Source organism: Xyrauchen texanus, chromosome 24 (genome assembly GCF_025860055.1).
Source record: "Xyrauchen texanus isolate HMW12.3.18 chromosome 24, RBS_HiC_50CHRs, whole genome shotgun sequence".
NCBI classification, from domain to species: domain Eukaryota; kingdom Metazoa; phylum Chordata; class Actinopteri; order Cypriniformes; family Catostomidae; genus Xyrauchen; species Xyrauchen texanus.
Genome location: NC_068299.1, coordinates 32,384,122 through 32,403,885, shown reverse-complemented (window position 1 = coordinate 32,403,885; position 19,764 = coordinate 32,384,122). Strand labels below are relative to the sequence as shown.

Below are 19,764 nucleotides of genomic sequence, written 5' to 3'. Positions count from 1 at the left end.
GCCCAACATATCCCAGCAGTGCCTCCAAAACTCTAGTACTCTTGAAAAAGGATAATAATGAGAGAAGGAACAACTCTGATGCGATGCTTCACCAATGGCACTTTATCTCTAATGAAGCACATCACAGGTTTTCTTTCTGTGCATGCACACGGTGACATGGGGCACGCAAGTGTGTAAAGGAATAACTAATTTGGCACTCATGTAACAGAACATTATGTAAAACATACACTGCTATGAATAATTAATATGATAATATTTATAATTTACTGCTTATAATTTGAATTACCAAAGAAAACTGTATAAACTCAATAACCTTAATTACTGTATCTCATTTTAATCTGCAAATAAAGTGATAGTTTTATAACTCTTGTCAGTTTCCATTTATGAAAACAGTAAATACCTTTTTAATTCAAAAAAATATGCAATTAATTATTTGCCTCTGTAAATACCTTTTGATGCACAAGAGTTACATTTGTTTCGTTATACAACATTCATGCTATTTCATTCTGCTTGTGCATGTGCAACTGAAGTACAAGTATATATGCATTTCGGTGGAGAATTTAGATAATTTAATGATTGAATCAGTTATCATCTTCTTTATTTAAGGTAAGATATGTTATTGTATGACCAGAATGAGCACATTCAATTGAAATTATTAAGTAGAAATTATTAAGTTAGTTAAGTCTATTTGCATCTAGTTACCTTTAAATAGTTAAGTTAATTCTATACTACCAAAAAACACCTAAGTATATAAGTATACATTAATAAAGTACTTCTAAATCATTTGTAAGCTATTTGTTTATAGTTAATTCATAATCTATAAATTGTTGTCTCCACATTGTTAATACATTAATAGTCTGTGGCATGGGGGGGCGTGGTCATGTGTCTGTCTGCGGGAGAGGGAGAGTGGTTAGGCTCGTCACCTGGGTTGTGATGATATCCTGATAACCCTGAGGCCGTTCAGCTGGCAGAGGACTAAATGGTGGCATTTCAACGAGGCAACGAAGCAGTATCTTTTATTATCTCTCTTCTCTCTCTCCACCCACTGTGACTCATTCCCCCCCAGTTCCTCCCTGTTTTGGCTCCGCCCTAACCCTTCCCCGGTTCAGGGGACCCCTCCCCTTTTCTATTCCTCCTGCTCCCCCTGTCTCCCTCCACTCTCCTCCCCAGGTTGGCAAGACCACCCCTATGAGTGTGGTGGGGAAGCCTGGGCTGGCCTGTCGAAGCAGCGGGGAAGCTGGGCACTGCCAGGATCGATGTCCGGTGATGGAGGTGAGGACACTGATCCAGATCCCTGATGCTCCGCAGGTAGCCCCCCAATCGGGCAGATACTGATAGGAGTAAAGGGGGATACACATTAAGCTTTGGTGTATTCGGTTTGTTCTCAAACCTCTATCCACCATCACATGGTGCAACGTGGGGCGTTGAATAATAATAAACGGGTGAGTGTGAGGTGTGTGCATGGTGACAATCACAAGTATCTGGTGGTTACTATTGAGATAAGATTCAAGGGAAAAAGGCAAAGAGTCAAGGCTGTGGTTAATTCCCGCCTCACTCATCCACTAATTATGGGAAACAATTGGCCTGGTTTTAAAAAAATGATTGAGGGTAATATGTGTGGATGTGTCCTGCAAAGTGGGTTGTGGTGTGGCGTGCGACGCTATGGCTGGGGAGGTGATGCCAGGTCCGTTGATATCTGCTCCCCATCATAAGGACGCAGAAGAGAGAATTCATGTACTCCCATATGCATATTCAATTGCAAAAAAATATTACACAAAAGCTTTAAAGGGATAGATCAATTGAAAATGAGAATTTTCTCTTAATTTACTCACCCTCATCCCATCCCAGATGTGTATGTCATTCTTCTGCAGAACACAAAGATTTTTAGAACAATAACACAACTCCAGTGGTTTAATCCATGTCTTCGGAAGTCATATGCTAGGTGTGTTAAGAAACAGATCAAAATTGAAGTCCTTTTTTACTATGAATTAGCCCAGAAGGTGGCGATATGCACTAAGAATGTAAATCGCCAAAAAACAAAAGAAAGTGATTTATAGTAAAAATGGACTTAAATATTGATCTGTTTCTAACTCACACTTATCATATCTCTTCTGAAGAAATGGATTTAACCACTGATGACATATGGATTACTTTTATGCTGCGTTAAAGGTGCAGTATGTAAGATTCAGAAACCCTTGTTATTGATGATACCTGTTGCTGTTTAGTGAACGGCAGCCAGCTACCTTTTCTTGTGCTCGCGCTTGTGACGTAATGTACAAAGAGACTGAACGTGATTCACCGGCATCATGCTAGCATAATTAAAATGACACAGTTATGATTGTTTTTCTACAGACTTTGATACTGTATTATATTTGATGGATGAGGACAGTTGCTATTTATATAATAGGCTGTACATTATAAATATGTTGACACAATTCAGTATTGATGTTCATTGATTCCATCACAACTGTCATTTTGATGCACTATTGTTTTATAATAATAGAATGTATATATTTTCTGGATAACCAAGTTCCCCTTCTGTCGCACTCTCCACGTTGTGTCGGAGAAGCGACACTAGGGGTTTCTCTTGAGCGCCGATATCCACCTCTGATCTATGAAAAAAGGCCAATGAGAGTTGGCAGCCAGTATTTGCATGTCCGGCCCCCGGACATACGGGTATTTAAGTGGCGCAAATACGGGAGTTCATTCAGAAAATTTCTTCGGAGCCGATGGTCTGTCTGCAGTTTACTGCGAGTTACACACCACTATAAACGTTCCTGTTTCCTCTGACGATCTGCATGCTGTTGGATCTTGACGGCGACAACAGCGGCTTTCTCCTTCACATTGCACGGCGTGCATTGTTGCCCCTGAGCTTCGACAGCGCAGACACACACACACACACTGTGTATTAAAAGAGTACATTTCTATTAAAAGAGTAATTTCTCTAAAAGAGCAAACACAGCGGCGTTGAACGTCCTTTTAAGGACGCGTCTTTTTCAAGATGCCTTTCCGCCCCTGTATCGTTCCTGGATGCGGTAGAGTGCTTTCCGCTTCAGACGGCCACAGGCGCTGTCTCGTGTGTTTGGGCCGCGATCACACCGAGGCGGCGTTTGTGGATGGTTCATGTTCTCACTGCGAGAACATGACCATGACCATGACCACGTTGCGGTCGCGGCTTGCTTTCAACAGAAAGCAAGCCACCCCAGCTGCACCCCGCATTGCTCCTTCTTCCCACGGGATTGAGGACGTTGCGGTTGGCGCTGGGGGCGATTTGGGGGCGGCAGCGGGTGCAGTTTCGCCGGGTAACCCCCCGCGAACCTCCCGTTCCCGACACGCTCGATGGTTTCCGTCTACGCTCGCGGCGATAGCAGCTCGCCTCACGGCCTGGCTGTCTATCCTCCCGAGTCCGAAGCAGATGAGCTCGCCGCTGCATCGGAGAGTGCGGCGTCTGGTGCCGAGGACTCCCCTGGACTGCCGTTCGCGGCCTCGCATCCCCCCGGTTCCTTTCGTCCCGGAGGTGCATGATGAGCTGACGTCTACGTGGAGAGCCCCGCTCTCCACTCGTCTAGGTGCCACCCGCTCCACTCTCACCACCCTCGACGGCGGAGAGCGCCACGGATACGGGGCGATTCCCCAGGTCGATAGGGCAGTTGCGTACCATCTATGCCCCGGTAGTCCTACCGCCTGGCGGGGCCGCCCCGTACTCCCATCCAAGCCCTGTAGGACAACATCCTCGCTCAACGCGAAGGCCTACAGTGCGGCTGGACGCGCTGCCTCCGCCCTGCATGCGATGGCCCTCCTGCAAGTCCACCAGGCCAAAGCACTCAACATGCACGGGGGTGGACCTGATCCTGATGTGCTGCAGGAACTGCGCTCAGCGACCGACCTCGCCTTGAGAGCGATGAAGGCCACAGCGCAGGCACTCGGACAGGCAATGGCCACCCTAGTGGTCCAGGAACGCCATCTTTGGCTCAATCTGGTCGAGATGCGTGAGGCTGATAAGAAACGCTTCCTGGACGCACCTGCCTCCCAGATTGGCCTTTTCGGCGACACCGTCGAGGACTTCGCCCAACAGTTCTCCGCGGTGGAGAAGCAGACGGAGGCCATCTCTTACATGATGCCCCGCCGCAGACCTGCTGCTACGGGCCAGAGGACGCCAGCATCAGACCTCCTCCTCAGTCAGGAACCCGCCCCCTGCCGGGTGCGCGGAGCAAGGTAAGTGCTTTGAGTCTATTCTCAGCACCTCAGCCTCGGGATGCAACGAAGCCGCCCGACGCTGCATTACCTGTTCCGCCCCGCTGCGAGGCCCCGTCGGGGTACGTCCAAAATACTCGTCCCTTTGGTGCCCCTAGCGCAGAGCTGGGAAGCGTGGCTTTTGCTCCCCAATGCATCACGCTGGCTGCACCGGACCATTCCACTCGGTTATGCAATTCAGTTTGCCAAGGGTGTGGTAGAGCCCGTCCCTCCAACCGAAATGAGGAAGGGTTTCTACAGCCCTTACTTCATTGTACCCAAGAAAGGCGGCGGCTTACGACCAGTCCTGGACCGGCGGTTTTCAATCGGGCCTTGTTAAAACTCCCGTTCAAAATGCTCACGCAGAGAAATATTCTGGCTGGCGTTCAGCATCTAGATTGGTTCGCAGCGGTAGACCTGAAGGACGCGTACTTCCACGTCTCAATTGTGCCACGACACCGACCCTTCTTACGGTTCGCGTTCGACGGCCAGGCGTTTCAGTACAAAGTCCTCCCCTTTGGCCTGTCTCTGTCCCCTTGCGTCTTCACGAAGGTCGCAGAGGCGGCACTTGCCCCGCTACAAGTAGCCGGCATCCGCAGAGACCAGGTGCTCCGGCACCTCAGCTCTTTGGGGCTTCAGGTCAACTGGGAAAAGAGCAAGCTCACTCCGGTTCAGAGCATCTCTTTTCTCGGGTTGGAGTTAGACTCAGTCTCAATGACAGCACGTCTCACGAGCGAGCGTGCTCAGTCGGTGCTGGACTGCCACGCTTCCCTCAAGCCAGGCACAGTGGTCCCTCTAAAACTTTTCCAGAGGCTCCTGGGGCATACGGCATCCTCCGCGGCGTCGCGCGCTGGGGTTGATGCATATGAGACCACTCCAGCACTGGCTCCAGACTCGAAGTCCCAAGACAAGCATGGCACCACGGCACGCATCGGGTAAGGATCACCCCCGCCTGCCTCAAAACACTCCGACCCTGGACAGACCTCTGCTTTTTACGGGCAGGAGTGCCCCTGCAGCAGGTGTCCCGACGCGTTCTGGTCACAACCGACGCCTCCCGGTCCGGGTGGGGTGCCATGTACAGCGGGCACGCAGCAGCGGGCCATTGGAAAGGGGCCCCGCTGCGTTGGCACATCAATTGCCTGGAGTTGCTGACCGTCCTTCTTGCTCTCAGGAAGTTCCTCCCGTTAGTTCGGGACAAACATGTCCTCGTGATATTGGACAGCACCACGGTGGTAGCATACATAAATCGCCAAGGCGGTGTACGCTTCCGCCACACGTCACAACTCGCCCACCGTCTCCTCCTATGGTGCCAGCAGAGACTCAAGTCGCTGCGTGCCACTCACATCCCCGGCAAGCTCAACGTCATAGTGGACGCGCTATCACGACAACGCCTGCCCGGCGGGGAGTGGAGGCTTCACCCCCAGTCGGTCCAGCTGATTTGGGAACGGTTTGGCAAGGCCCAGGTAGACCTGTTCGCCGCCCAGGAAACCTCCCACTGCCCGCTCTGGTACGCCCTAACAGAGGCTCCCCTCGGGACAGATGCGCTGGCACACAGCTGGCCCTCGGGCTACGCAAGTACGCATTTCCCCCAGTGAGCCTTCTTGCACCGGTGCTGTGCAAGGTCAGGGAGGACGAGGAGCAAGTCACGTTGGTGGCCCCCTACTGGCCCACTCGGACTTGGTTCTCGGAACTCAGGCTCCTCACGACAGCTCCTCCCTGGCGAATTCCCCTGAGAAAGGACCTCCTCTCTCAGGGATGGGGCACGCTCTGGCACCCGTGCCCAGACCTCTGGAACCTCCATGTCTGGTCCCTGGACGGGACGCGGAAGAGCTAGCCGGCTTACCGGCGACCGTTGTGAATACCATCAACCAAGCCAGAGCCCCCTCTACCAGGCACCTTTACGCCCTAAAGTGGCGCTTGTTCGCAGATTGGTGTTCTTCCCGAGCCGAAGACCCGCAGAGATGCGTGATTAGGTCAGTGCTTCTGTTCCTACAGGAGAGGCTGGACAGGAGACTGTCCCCGTCCACCCTCAAGGTGTATGTTGCCGCTATCGCCGCCCACCACGATCCTGTAGACGGCAAGTCTTTGGGTAAGCACCGACCTGATCGTCAGGTTCCTGAGAGGCGCCGGAGGTTGAATCCCTCCCGGCCAGGCCTAGTTCCCTCCTGGGATCTCTTGGTAGTCTTGGCAGGACTCCAGAGACCTCCCTTCGAGCCGCTCAAATCAGTTGGACTCAGGGCCCTCTCTCTTAAGACGGCCCTGCTGATCGCTTCGCCTCCATTAAGAGGGTCGGGGACCTGCAAGCGTTCTCTGTCAGCTGACACTTGCCTGGAGTTCGGTCCGGCAGATACGTCTGTGATCCTAAGACCGCTGACCGGGCTATGTGCCCAAGGTTCCTACCACACCATTCGAGATCAGGTAGTGAACCTGCAAGCGCTGCCCCGGAGGAGGCAGACCCAGCCCTTTCGTTGCTGAGTCCAGTGCGCGCCCTGCGCATTTACCTGGACCGCACACAGAGCACCAGACGCTCTGAGCAGCTCTTTGTCTGCTTTGGGGGACGGCAGAAAGGGAATGCCGTCTCCAAACAGAGGCTCGCCCACTGGGTTGTCGACGCCATCACACTGGCTTATCACACCCAGGTCGTGCCCCTACCCTTACGGGTCCGAGCTCACTCAACAAGGGGTGTTGCGTCCTCGTGGACACTGGCCAAGGGCACCTCCCTAGCAGACATCTGTAGAGCCGCGGGTTGGGCAACACTCAACACCTTCGCGAGGTTTTACAACCTCCGCGTTGAGTCGGTTAGCGCCTCGTGTTTTCTCAGGTCCGAGCCCGTGAGAACTTCGGTAACACGTGAGACCGACCGGCCGGGTGGATCAGCTATGCCCAGCGCCCTTTCCAGACGTCAAGGTAAAGTAGTGCGCCTTCTTCCCAGGGCGTCCCACTCCGAGTCGGGACCCTGGTCGATTCCTCCCCAGCCCTCTGGGTCCAGCGGTTCAGCGGAGGAACTCGCCGACCCAAGCCACTGCGGGTATCCTGATGGCTACCCTGTAATGGTATAGGTGCTCCACAGGTAAAATAGAAGGCCTCCTGCTGGCGCGCCCCTGTGCGTATTTCCACAGTTCTGTCCCCTACGAGCGGACCCCGTGTCTTCCTTAGGCAGTTACAGCGGCCCCGGCCGTGATTGCTCTATGTGAGAAACATAGAGAGAAAAGAGGCCCAGCCAGGCTGGCCCGTTCCCATGTTGGCAAACATCGCCTTGTTCCCTCCCAGGGTAACTAGAAGGATCCCGATGTTCAGTATGGGGCATTGGGGAAGGGTACGTGCAGCCGGGTACAGACGATGCGTGGCACTGGATGAATCCCTGCCCACCTCTGTATCGGCAGTTCACGCATACGGTTCAGCACATGGCAAGATTGGAATGGGTCCCCTAGTGTCGCTTCTCCGACACAACATGGAGAGAGTGACAGAAGGGGAACGTTTGGTTACGTATGTAACCTCCGTTCCCGAGGGAGGGAACGACACGCTGTGTCTTTCCTCCGCCATGTCACTGAACTGAGCCACTGTTGTGGCCGGACCATTTCGGCTCCTCAGAAAAATCCTGAATGAACTCCCGTGATTTGCGCCTCTTAAATACCCGTATGTCCGGGGCGGACATGCAAATACTGGCTGCCAACTCTCATTGGCCTTTTTCATAGATCAGAGGTGGATATCGGTGCTCAAGAGAGACCCCTAGTGTCGCTTCTCCGACACAACGTGTCGTTCCTCCCTCGGGAACGGAGGTTACATACGTAACCAAACGTTACGTTACACAAATGAATGGGTCTTTTTGCATTATCTTGAACGTTGTCTAGCATTCATTTCATGTGTTATTGTAGTTTAACTTGCTGAATAATCACAGATTAACATTGTTTATGTCAGTTACTGTGAATCAGCCTACCTCAAATATGGAAATATATATAAATAAATATAAAAATATCAGTTTCATAATATTTCATTTTTTTCATTTCAGTTAGAGCTGCATATATTTCCAGTTCAGAAATATATGCAGCTCCAACAGATGAAAGCCATAACAGTGATGATAGAGGAAGAGGGAGGACAAGAGGAAGGGGTCATGGCAGAGGTGCAGGGCAGAGGAAGCGGCAGAGCCCGGGGGAGGTGTAGGGGAAGAGCAGGAGCCGATTATGTCACGGAAGAGGACAGACTCCGGGTCACCCAGCTGACTGCTGCCAGGACAGCAGTGATGCAGGTTGGTCAGCCATAGATCTTTGTTTATATATATATAAACCATAAATGAAAAGTCTGCAACCACTTGAAATGTGAATCTAGCCATTCTAAACAGATGTTACATTTCCAGAGAGAATTGCAACAACTGTCCCAGGAAGAGAGGGATGAAGTTCTGCAGATGGTGGTCACACGTCTGCTAGGGGTTTTTCTGGACATTATGGATTACCGGAGAACAACAACAGGAGCATATGGTAGTCACACATCTGCAAGGGGTTTTTAAGAATGTAAATCGCCAAAAACAAAAGAAAGTGATTTATAGTAAAAATGGACTTAAATATTGATCTGTTTCTAACTCACACTTATCATATCTCTTCTGAAGAAATGGATTTAACCACTGATGACATATGGATTACTTTTATGCTGCGTTAAAGGTGCTGTATGTAAGATTCAGAAACCCTTGTTATTAATGATACCTGTTGCTGTTTAGTGAACGGCAGCCAGCTACCTTTGCTTGTGCTCGCGCTTGTGACGTAATGTACAAAGAGACTGAACATGATTCACCGGCATCATGCTAGCATAATTAAAATGACACAGTTATGATTGTTTTTCTACAGACTTTGATACTGTATTATATTTGATGGATGAGGACAGTTGCTGTTTATATAATAGGCTGTACATTATAAATATGTTGACACAATTCAGTATTGATGTTCATTGATTCCATCACAACTGTCATTTTGATGCACTATTGTTTTATAATAATAGAATGTATATATTTTCTGGATAACCAAGTTCCCCTTCTGTCGCTCTCTCCACGTTGTGTCGGAGAAGCGACACTAGGGGTCTCTCTTGAGCGCCGATATCCACCTCTGATCTATGAAAAAAGGCCAATGAGAGTTGGCAGCCAGTATTTGCATGTCCGCCCCGGACATACGGGTATTTAAGCGGCGCAAATACGGAGTTCATTCAGAAAATTTCTTGAGCCGATGGTCTGTCTGCAGTTTGCTGCGAGTTACACACCACTATAAGCGTTCCTGTTTCCTCTGACGATCTGCATGCTGTTGGATCTTGGCGGCACAACAGCGGCTTTCTCCTTCACATTGCACGGCGTGCATTGTTGCCCTGAGCCCGACAGCGCAGACACACACACACACTGTGTATTAAATGAGTAAATTTCTATTAAAGAGTAATTTCTCTAAAAGAGCAAACACAGCGGCGTTGAGCGTCCTTTTAAGGGCGCGTCTTTTCAAGATGCCTTTCCGCCCCTGTGTCGTTCCTGGATCGCGGTAGAGTGCTTTCCGCTTCAGGCGGCCACAGGCTGTCTCGTGTGTTTGGGCGCGATCACACCGGCGGCGTTTGTGGATGGTTCATGTTCTCACTGCGAGAACATGACCATGACCATGACCGTTGCGATCGCGGCTTGCTTTCAACAGAAAGCAAGCCACCCCAGCTGCACCCGCATTGCTCCTTCTTCCCACGGGATTGAGGGCGGTGCGGTTGGCGCTGAGAGGCGATTTGAGGCGGCAGCGGGTGCAGTTTCGCCGGGTAACCCCGCGAACCTCCCGTTCCCGACACGCTTCGATGGTTTCCGTCACGCTCGCTGGCGATAGCAGCTTCGCCTCCACGGCCTGGCTGTCTATCCTCCGAGTCGAAGCAGATGAGCTTCGCCGCTGCATCGGAGAGTCGCGGCGTCTGATGCCGAGGACTCCCCTGGACTGCCGCCGGGCCAGCAGGCCCAGGCTGAGCCGGCAGCTCAGATGTTCGACATGCTTGCCGGGCGCCATGGCGTGGGGTTGGATTGGAACCCTCCATCCTCCCCACAGCCTTCACGGTTGGATGATTGGTTCCTGGGGTGGCGCCGTTCAGCGACCTCGCATCCCCGGTTCCTTTCTTCCGGAGGTGCATGATGAGCTGGCGTCTACGTGGAGAGCCCGCTCTCCGCTCGTCTAGGTGCCACCGCTCCACTCTCACCACCCTCGGCGGCGGAGCGCCCGCGGATCTGGGCGATTCCCCAGGTCGATAGGGCAGTTGCGTACCATCTATGCCCGGTAGCCCTACCGCCTGGCGGGGCACGCCCGTACTCCCATCCAAGCCCTGTAGGACAACATCCTCAGCTCACGCGAAGGCCTACAGTCGCGGCTGGATGCGCTGCCTCCGCCCTGCATGCGATGGCCCTCCTGCAAGTCCACCAGGCCAAAGCACTCAACATGCGCGGGGTGGACCTGATCCTGATGTGCTGCAGGAACTGCGCTCAGCGACCGACCTCGCCTTGAGGCGATGAAGGCCACAGCGCAGAGCACTTTCGGACAGGCGATGGCCACCCTAGTGGTCCAGGAGCGCCATCTTTGGCTCAATCTGGTCGAGATGCGTGAGGCTGATAAGAACCGCTTCCTGGGCGCACCTGCCTCCCAGATTGGCCTTTTCGGCGACACCGTCGAGGACTTCGCCCAACAGTTCTCTGCGGTGGAGAAGCAGGCGGAGGCCATCTCTTACATGATGCCCTGCCGCAGACCTGCCGCTCACGGGCCCTGCCCGTCTGCCGCCCGAGCGTCCCCTGCTGAAGAAACCAGCTCCTGCTCCGCCTCAACCCGGGCCCAGCTCTCAGCCCCAGCGTCGAGCACCCGCAGGCGGCGCATGCCCCTGTCTCACGAACCCCTCCAGGACCGGAAGGCTCCCAAGCGTTCCTGAGACAGCCGACCCAGAGCCGAAGATGTTAGCTCGGAGGTGGTAAGACCGCTCCGTCCCGGTGGAGGGCGGGAAGAGAATCCTTTGTTTTTCATGTTTCCACACCCCTGGCCGGGGCTGTGGTACCCACATTCTCATTAACAGAGCTATTTCCTTTGCCTCTGGGTCACCTGGCCCACAAATGCCGTTCTCCACGGCAATCTGCTTTCAGATTACGACAGTCCGGTACACGGACGTGGCGATCCGCCTTCCGCCTGCCCACGACTGTCCCCGGCCGGCCGGTTCAGGCGAGTCCAGAGGGCGCCAGCATCAGACCTCCTCCTCAGTCACGAACCCGCCCCCTGCGGGCGCGGAGCAAGGTAAGTGCTTTGAGTCTATTCTCAGCACCTCAGCCTCGGGCGCAGCGAAGCCGCCCGATGCTGCATTACCTGTTCCGCCCGCTCGCGAGGCCCGCCGGTACGTCCAAAATACTTCGTCCCTTTGGTGCCCCTAAGCGCAGAGCTGGGAAGCGTGGCTTTCAGCTCCCCAATGCATCACGCTGGCTGCACGGACCATTCAACTTCGATTCACGCAATTCAGTTTGCCAAGGGTGCGGTAGAGCCCGTCCCTCCAACCGAAATGAGGAAGGGTTTCTACAGCCCTTACTTCATTGTACCCAAGAAAGGCGGCTTACGACCAATCCTGGACCTGCGAGTTTTCAATCGGGCCTTGTTAAAACTCCCGTTCAAAATGCTCACGCAGAGAAATATTCTGGCTGGCGTTCAGCATCTAGATTGGTTCGCAGCGGTAGACCTGAAGGGCAGCGTACTTCCACGTCTCAATTCTGCCACGACACCGACCCTTCTTGCGGTTCGCGTTCGACTGACCAGGCGTTTCAGTACAAAGTCCTCCCCTTCGGCCTGTCTCTGTCCCTCGCGTCTTCACGATGGTCGCAGAGGCGGCCCTTGCCCGCTACAAGTAGCCGGCATCCGCAGAGACCAGGTGCTCCGGCACCTCAGCCGTTTGGGGCTTCAGGTCAACTGGGAAAAGAGCAAGCTCACTCCGGTTCAGAGCATCTCTTTTCTCGGGTTGGAGTTAGACTCAGTCTCATTGACAGCACGTCTCACGGCGGCGTGCTCAGTCGGTGCTGGACTGCCTCGCTTCCCTCAAGCCAGGCACAGTGGTCCCTCTGAAAGTTTTCCAGAGGCTCCTGGGGCATACGGCATCCTCACGGCGGTCGGCGCGCTGGGGTTGATGCATATGAGACCACTCCAGCACTGGCTCCAGACTCGAGTCCCAAGACAAGCATGGCACCACGGCACGCATCGGGTAAGGATCACCACCGCCTGCCTCAAAACACTCCGACCCTGGACAGACCTCTGCTTTTTACGGGCAGGAGTGCCCCTGCAGCAGGTGTCCCGATGCGTTCTGGTCACAACCGGCGCCTCCGGTCGGGTGGGGTGCCATGTACAGCGGGCACGCAGCAGCGGGCCATTGGAAAGGGGCCCCGCTGTGTTGGCACATCAATTGCCTGGAGTTGCTGACCGTCCTTCTTGCTCTCAGGAAGTTCCTCCCGTTAGTTCGGGACAAACATGTCCTCGTGAGATCGGACAGCACCACGGTGGTGGCATACATAAATCGCCATGGCGTGCGCTCCGCCACACGTCACAACTTCGCCCACCGTCTCCTCCTATGGTGCCAGCAGCGACTCAAGTCTCTGCGTGCCACTCACATCCCGGCAAGCTCAGCGTCGTAGTGGACGGCTATCCGCGACAACGCCTGCCCGGGGAGTGGAGGCTTCACCCCAGTCGGTCCAGCTGATTTGGGAGCGGTTTGGCAAGGCCCAGGTAGACCTGTTAGCGCCCAGGAAACCTCCCACTGCCCGCTCTGGTGCGCCCTAACAGAGGCTCCCCTCGGGACAGAGCAGCTGGCACACAGCTGGCCCTCGGGGCTGCGCAAGTGCGCATTTCCCCAGTGAGCCTTCTTGCACGGTGCTGTGCAATGTCAGGGAGGGCGAGGAGCAAGTCACGTTGGTGGCCCCCTACTGGCCCACTCGGACTTGGTTCTCGGAACTCAGGCTCCTCACGACAGCTCCTCCCTGGCGAATTCCCTGAGAAAGGACCTCCTCTCTCAGGGATGGGGCACAGCTCTGGCACCCGTGCCCAGACCTCTGGAACCTCCACGTCTGGTCCCTGGGCGGGACGCGGAAGAGCTAGCCGGCTTACGGCGACCGTTGTGAATACCATCAACCAAGCCAGAGCCCCCTCTACCAGGCACCTTTACGCCCTAAAGTGGCGCTTGTTATGAGATTGGTGTTCTTCCGAGCGAAGACCGCAGAGATGCGTGATTAGGTCAGTGCTTCTGTTCCTACAGGAGAGGCTGGACAGGAGGCTGTCCCGTCCACCCTCAAGGTGTATGTTGCCGCTATCGCCGCCCACCACGATCCTGTAGGCGGCAAGTCTTTGGGTAAGCACGACCTGATCCTCAGGTTCCTGAGAGGCGCCGGAGGTTGAATCCCTCCCGGCCAGGCCTAGTTCCCTCCTGGGATCTCTTGGTAGTCTTGGCAGGACTCCAGAGACCTCCCTTGAGCCGCTCGAATCAGTTGGACTCAGGGCCCTCTCTCTTAAGAGCGGCCCTGCTGATCGCTTCGCCTCCATTATGAGGGTCGGGGACCTGCAAGCGTTCTCTGTCAGCGACACTTGCCTGGAGTTAGGTCCGGCAGATCGTCTGTGATCCTAAGACGCTGACCGGGCTATGTGCCCAAGGTTCCTACCACACCATTCGAGATCAGGTAGTGAACCTGCAAGCGCTGCCCGGGAGGAGGCAGACCCAGCCCTTTCGTTGCTGTGTCCAGTCGCGCCCTGCGCATTTACCTGGACTGCACACAGAGCACCAGACGCTCTGAGCAGCTCTTTGTCTGCTTTGGGGGACGGCAGAAAGGGAATGCTGTCTCCAAACAGAGGCTCGCCCACTGGGTTGTCGACGCCATCACACTGGCTTATCACACCCAGGCCGTGCCCCTACCCTTACGGGTCCGAGCTCACTTAACAAGGGGTGTTGCGTCCTCGTGGGCACTGGCCAAGGGCACCTCCCTAGCAGACATCTGTAGAGCCGCGGGTTGGGCAACACCCAACACGTTCGCAAGGTTTTACAACTGTAGACTGGTTTGGTTGGGGGTTTGGAAGAGTCAGGAGACAATGAGGCAGGTTCAAGGTTAGTGTTTTTATTCCCAGTATTTTTACAGATATGACGGTAACCGTCGTTACGCTTGTACACAACAGGGCACAGGTCTCCACTCTCTGGCTGTCGTGTTTCACGCGTTCACTCTCTCTCCCTCTCGACATTTGGCGTTCCTTAAATGTCTCTCTCCGTATCACTATAACAAGACACAGGTGTTAGAGGTAATTAAACTCCAGGTGACAAGCCTTACCGCTCTCTCTCTCGCCCGCAGACCGACACACACCCACGCCCCCCATGCCACAACAACCTCCGCGTTGAGTCGGTTGCGTCTCGTGTTTTCTCAGGTCCGAGCCCGTAGAACTCGGTAACACGTAGACCGACCGGCCGGGTGGATCGCTTGCGCCCAGCGCCCTTTTCCAGACGTCAAGGTAAAGTAGTGCGCCTTCTTCCCAGGGCACCCCACTCCGAGTCGGGACCCTGGTCGATTTCTCTCCAGCCCTCCGGGTCCGCGGTTCAGCGGAGGAACTCGCCGACCCAAGCCACTGCGGGTATCCTGATGGCTACCCTGCTCCACAGGTAAAATAGAAGGCCTCCTGCGCGGACGCCCCCTGTGCGTATTTCCACGGTTCTGTCCCCTTACGAGCGGGCCCCCGTGTCTTCCTTAGGCAGTTACAGCGGCCCCGGCCGTGATTGCTCTATGTGAGAAACATAGAGAGAAAAGAGGCCCAGCCAGGCTGGCCCGTTCCCATGTTGGCAAACATCGCCTTGTTCCCCTCCCAGGGTAACTAGAAGGATCCCGATGTTCGTATGGGGCATTGGGGAAGGGTACGTGCAGCCGGGTACAGACGATGTGTGGCACTGGATGAATCCCTGCCCACCTCTGTATCGGCAGTTCACGTACACGGTTCAGCACATGGCAAGACTGGAATGGGTCCCCTAGTGTCGCTTCTCCGACACAATGTGGAGAGAGCGACAGAAGGGAACGTTTGGTTACGTATGTAACCTCCCTTCCCGAGGGAGGAACGACACGTTGTGTCTTTCCTCCGCCATGTCACTGAACCGAGCCACTGTTGTGGCCGGACCATTTCCGGCTCCTCAGAAAAATCCTGAATGAACTCCCGTATTTGCACCGCTTAAATACGCGTATGTCCGGGGGCGGGACATGCAAATACTGGCTGCCAACTCTCATTGGCCTTTTTTCATAGATCAGAGGTGGATATCGGTGCTCAAGAGAGACCCCTAGTGTCGCTTCTCCGACACAACGTGTCGTTCCCTCCCTCGGGGAACGGAGGTTACATACGTAACCAAACGTTACGTTACACGAATGAATGGGTCTTTTTGCATTATCTTGAACGTTGTCTAGCATTCATTTCATGTGTTATTGTAGTTTAACTTGCTGAATAATCACAGATTAACATTGTTTATGTCAGTTACTGTGAATCAGCATACCTCAAATATGGAAATATATATAAATAAATATAAAAATATCAGTTTCATAATATTTCATTTTTTTCATTTCAGTTAGAGCTGCATATATTTCCAGTTCAGAAATATATGCAGCTCCAACAGATGAAAGCCATAACAGTGATGATAGAGGAAGAGGGAGGACAAGAGGAAGGGGTCATGGCAGAGGTGCAGGGCAGAGGAAGAGGCAGAGCCCGGGGGAGGTGTAGGGGAAGAGCAGGAGCTGATTATGTCACGGAAGAGGACAGACTCCGGGTCACCCAGCTGACTGCTGCCAGGACAGCAGAGATGCAGGTTGGTCAGCCATAGATCTTTGTTTATATATATAAACCATAAATGAAAAGTCTGCAACCACATGAAATGTGAATCTAGCCATTCTAAACAGATGTTACATTTCCAGAGAGAATTGCAACAACTGTCCCAGGAAGAGAGGGATGAAGTTCTGCAGATGGTGGTCACACGTCTGCTAGGGGTTTTTCTGGACATTATGGATTACCGGAGAACAACAACAGGAGCATATGGTGGTCACACATCTGCAAGGGGTTTTCTGGACATTATGGATTACGGGAAAACAACAACAGGAGCATATGTTCAAAACAGGGGACAACCTGCATGGTGCACCTGCCTGAAGTACCGGCTTATGCCGACAGATTTAGAAAATAAATGTTGTGGTCAAATCCAGAGAGGTGTCTCAGCAGGAAGGCCTATATGGAACTTTATTGTTGGCTAGACAGACATGGAACAACATTATTGCACTCACTGACAGATAGGACCCAGGGGTAGATAACAGAGAGTATTGGTACTCTGCATATCGCCAGTTCACCATCTGGCAACATTGATGTCTGGGAACCAGGAACAGGGTGGTAATACCGAGCTGCTGCGTGTGGCAAAGAGACAAATTCCCTGACCCCTTTTGTAACAATGTTGGCTACAAGGAAGCACCATTTAGGTGAAATTAAAAACTGTGTCTGGTGTTCCTTTTGTTTTTCCAACATAAAAACTTGTTAGTTTTAAAAAATAAATGATTGTTTTGTAAACAACTTATTTTTTCTTTTTGCTCCATTTGTTCATTTAGCAGAAGTCATCTACTATATGTAAACAAAATAACAAGAATTATGTACACAAGTATTTCCCCAACCCATTCTGAAAAGGCACAAGTTCCAGGAAGTATTTGTTCAAGCTCTAGTCCTGCTCAGCCGATCCAACATATTACATTATTATATTAACAATAGATATGCAAGAGTAAATACCACAGTAATTAATAATGCTAATAATGAATATGCACTGCTAAAAGATAATAAACTAATAACCAAAAAGGGAAGTACTGAATTAAATAATAAACAAATAAATTATTTGAACTGAATGTAGCAATGGGAGAGAATTGAATGGAAATGCTGCTTATGGGGAACCCATAACCCATGGGGCTTTGGCAAAATGGTGATAAATAATACTTATTTAACATTAAACAAATTATATACCTATTATTTGAAACAAGCTGACCACAGCCCAGATAGCAATAAGTCGGCGGGCCGCTGGCGGTGCTCCGGCGGCAGTAGAAGCGGCAGAATGGCGATACGTTTGACGGCGCACCGCCGGCGGCAGCCACTTTTTAAAAGCGGCAGCCACCTTCCTACCGCCTTCGTTCCGCGGCCGGCCTGCTGGCTATCCGCCGTTCCGCCGCCGTTATATCGAAGGCGGACCGTCGGAGGCAAACGCTTTTTTCGAGCGATCTGCCACCGCTTATTGTATATATATATATATATATATATATATATATATATATATATATATATATATATATTATATATATATATATATATATATATATATATATATATATATATATATATTTATAGCATGCAGTTTATCAAGAATAATGATTGATCAAACCAGACAAATTTCCATTTGGCGTTTTAATTCCACATTTCAAAGTACAGTAACTGTCATTGAAACATGTCAGATCACTGAAATATAAATAACAGAAAAATACAAACATTATATACACACACACACACACACACACACTAAAGAACATGCAGGTTTCCAAATCAATTTTGGTAAAAAAAATTTTTTTTTTTTAAAAAAAACACTTTTGTAACACTTACAATAATTGTTAATAATATAAAGAGGTCAGCTCTGGGATGAAAAGAATTACCAGTAAACATAAGCAATGAGTATATTTGGTACCAAATAAAGTGCAGGATACCAAATAAATTGAGGTATAACATCATATTTACAAGTCATTTCTAACAATAGGTTAAGTGGTAATAATTTAGAGTAAAGCTCTGGAGTAGAATATACCATTATAACTGCAATGCTGACCTGTGGCACAAGGATTTACAAGCTATATTTAACAATAGACTAGTTAAGCACTGTAACAATGAAATAAGCAGCAAATTCTATATGAAATAATTGAGATCTTTGGTATCAAGGAATGTGCAGGATAACAGGTATAATATACATTTTGACATTCAACTTACACATGACAACAAGTGGGAATAAATATAATTAACAGCAGAAAATCTGGCTGTAGAGAACACAGCCAATCAGAATGTCTGGAGAGGTTGGGGACTGTGTGGCGTAGTGGGCTACGAATCACCGGTTTTCCCCGACCTCCAGAATGAGGCAGTGAAAATTGGCATATCTTCAGTGATTCCTCGTGTGCCTGTATAAAAGGAAAAACCATCCCATATTCATCCGAGGAGCTGCCCTAAAAGCAGGGTCACGAGAGAAAAGAAAAAAAAAAAAAGCAATTTCCACAGTGAACAGTGTGGATTGGGTGAGTGTAGTCTGACACTTTTAGCAGGCTTTTTTAGGGGTCTTGATGTTACTGACTGCAGGATAAAGAAAGGGTTCCAGTTGTCAGTGATGCTGGGGTGTCAGTAGTCAGCCTAGGTTTAAGGGGTCGGCTGTGGGTCCCTCTCAGCTGTGCGGCGCCTTTTTCCACCTTCATGTTCAGATGCTCCTTTCAGGTAACGCGTAACGTTAATCTGGTCACCTCATCAGTGGCATCCTGGGTTGCCGGGTTCTTCCGGATGGCTCCTGTAGAAAATAAAGATCTGTCATTCCATTTGAATGGCATAAGGTCATACACATCTACTTAAATATAAAAAAAATATCCAACTTACTTTGAACAATTCAGGAACATGTCTCTAAAACATGCTTTATCCCCTACACCAGTCCAGGTTGTATTGATGGAAAGGTGATTAGAGAAGATACTCTGAAGCATTCGCCACACGGTTGTCTTTAGGTCCCTCCTACATTTGATTGCCAAAAACCGAAGCTGAAAATACAAAAAAAAACATGTTACAAATTACATTTCTCTGAAGCTTCTCATAAATTTAAAATGTGACAGGCTGTGGATTCAGACTGTAGAATATGCAGTGTACGATCTTAATTTTACTTTTTAGATTACCCTATGGCGTTATAATGAAATCGGCACACTTACAAATCGTTGCTGGAGCTCTTTATCCTGCCTCAAACTGTTGTCAAGCAACGGCAAATCTTCCTGGGTGTCTAGGGGGGAGTAACAGATCCCCTGGCAGGGATAACTCTCCAACAGACACATTGGCACTGAAATGTTGCAGCATAGCATTTTGTTGTCCATGCTATGCACAACATCGCCAAACTCCAAGACGTCGCAGCATTAGGGTTTGATCTGCACCTACGGGGGTTCCCAGAATAAAAGAATAAAGTAGTCAGTCCTGGTCCTTCAACTACTAAACTATGACATTTATATCTAGGTCTACTACATGTACAGGTGGCCCCAGTGGGAATTAAACCAACAACCACAGGTGTTGTTTGCAAGTTGTACCCGATTGCCCAGTGCGAGCAAATGTCTTCAACATTGTCCCAACTTGCTTCACCTGCTCTTGAAGCGAGCCGCTGTCATCTGGGAAGTAACAATATATTGATTAGCAATACACTAAATATAATAGTAATATAATATAATCACAATTATCATACCAGTAACTTTCCCTGTAATTTCTATCCACAGTA

At 51.0% G+C, this 19,764-nt stretch overlaps 1 protein-coding gene across 1 annotated transcript; it reads left to right on the top strand.

Moving 5' to 3' along the window:
- Positions 1 to 932: 932 nt before the first annotated feature.
- On the top strand, positions 933 to 16,495 carry LOC127617757 (uncharacterized). Its single transcript, XM_052089837.1, has 3 exons — positions 933 to 1,272; positions 15,823 to 16,059; positions 16,166 to 16,495. The coding sequence occupies exons 1-3, from the start codon at positions 1,189 to 1,191 to the stop codon at positions 16,493 to 16,495; spliced, it is 651 nt and encodes a 216-aa protein (XP_051945797.1). The 5' UTR covers positions 933 to 1,188.
- The last annotated feature ends 3,269 nt before the right edge of the window (positions 16,496 to 19,764 follow it).

Coding starts and splice junctions, on each gene's coding strand:
- LOC127617757 (XM_052089837.1), top strand. CDS start 1,189: ATGAGTGTGGTGGGGAAGCCTGGGCTGGCCTGTCGAAGCAGCGGGGAA. Junction 1,273..15,822: donor ATCGATGTCCGGTGATGGAG/GTGAGGACACTG, acceptor TTTTCATTTCAG/TTAGAGCTGCATATATTTCC. Junction 16,060..16,165: donor CCAGGACAGCAGAGATGCAG/GTTGGTCAGCCA, acceptor TTACATTTCCAG/AGAGAATTGCAACAACTGTC.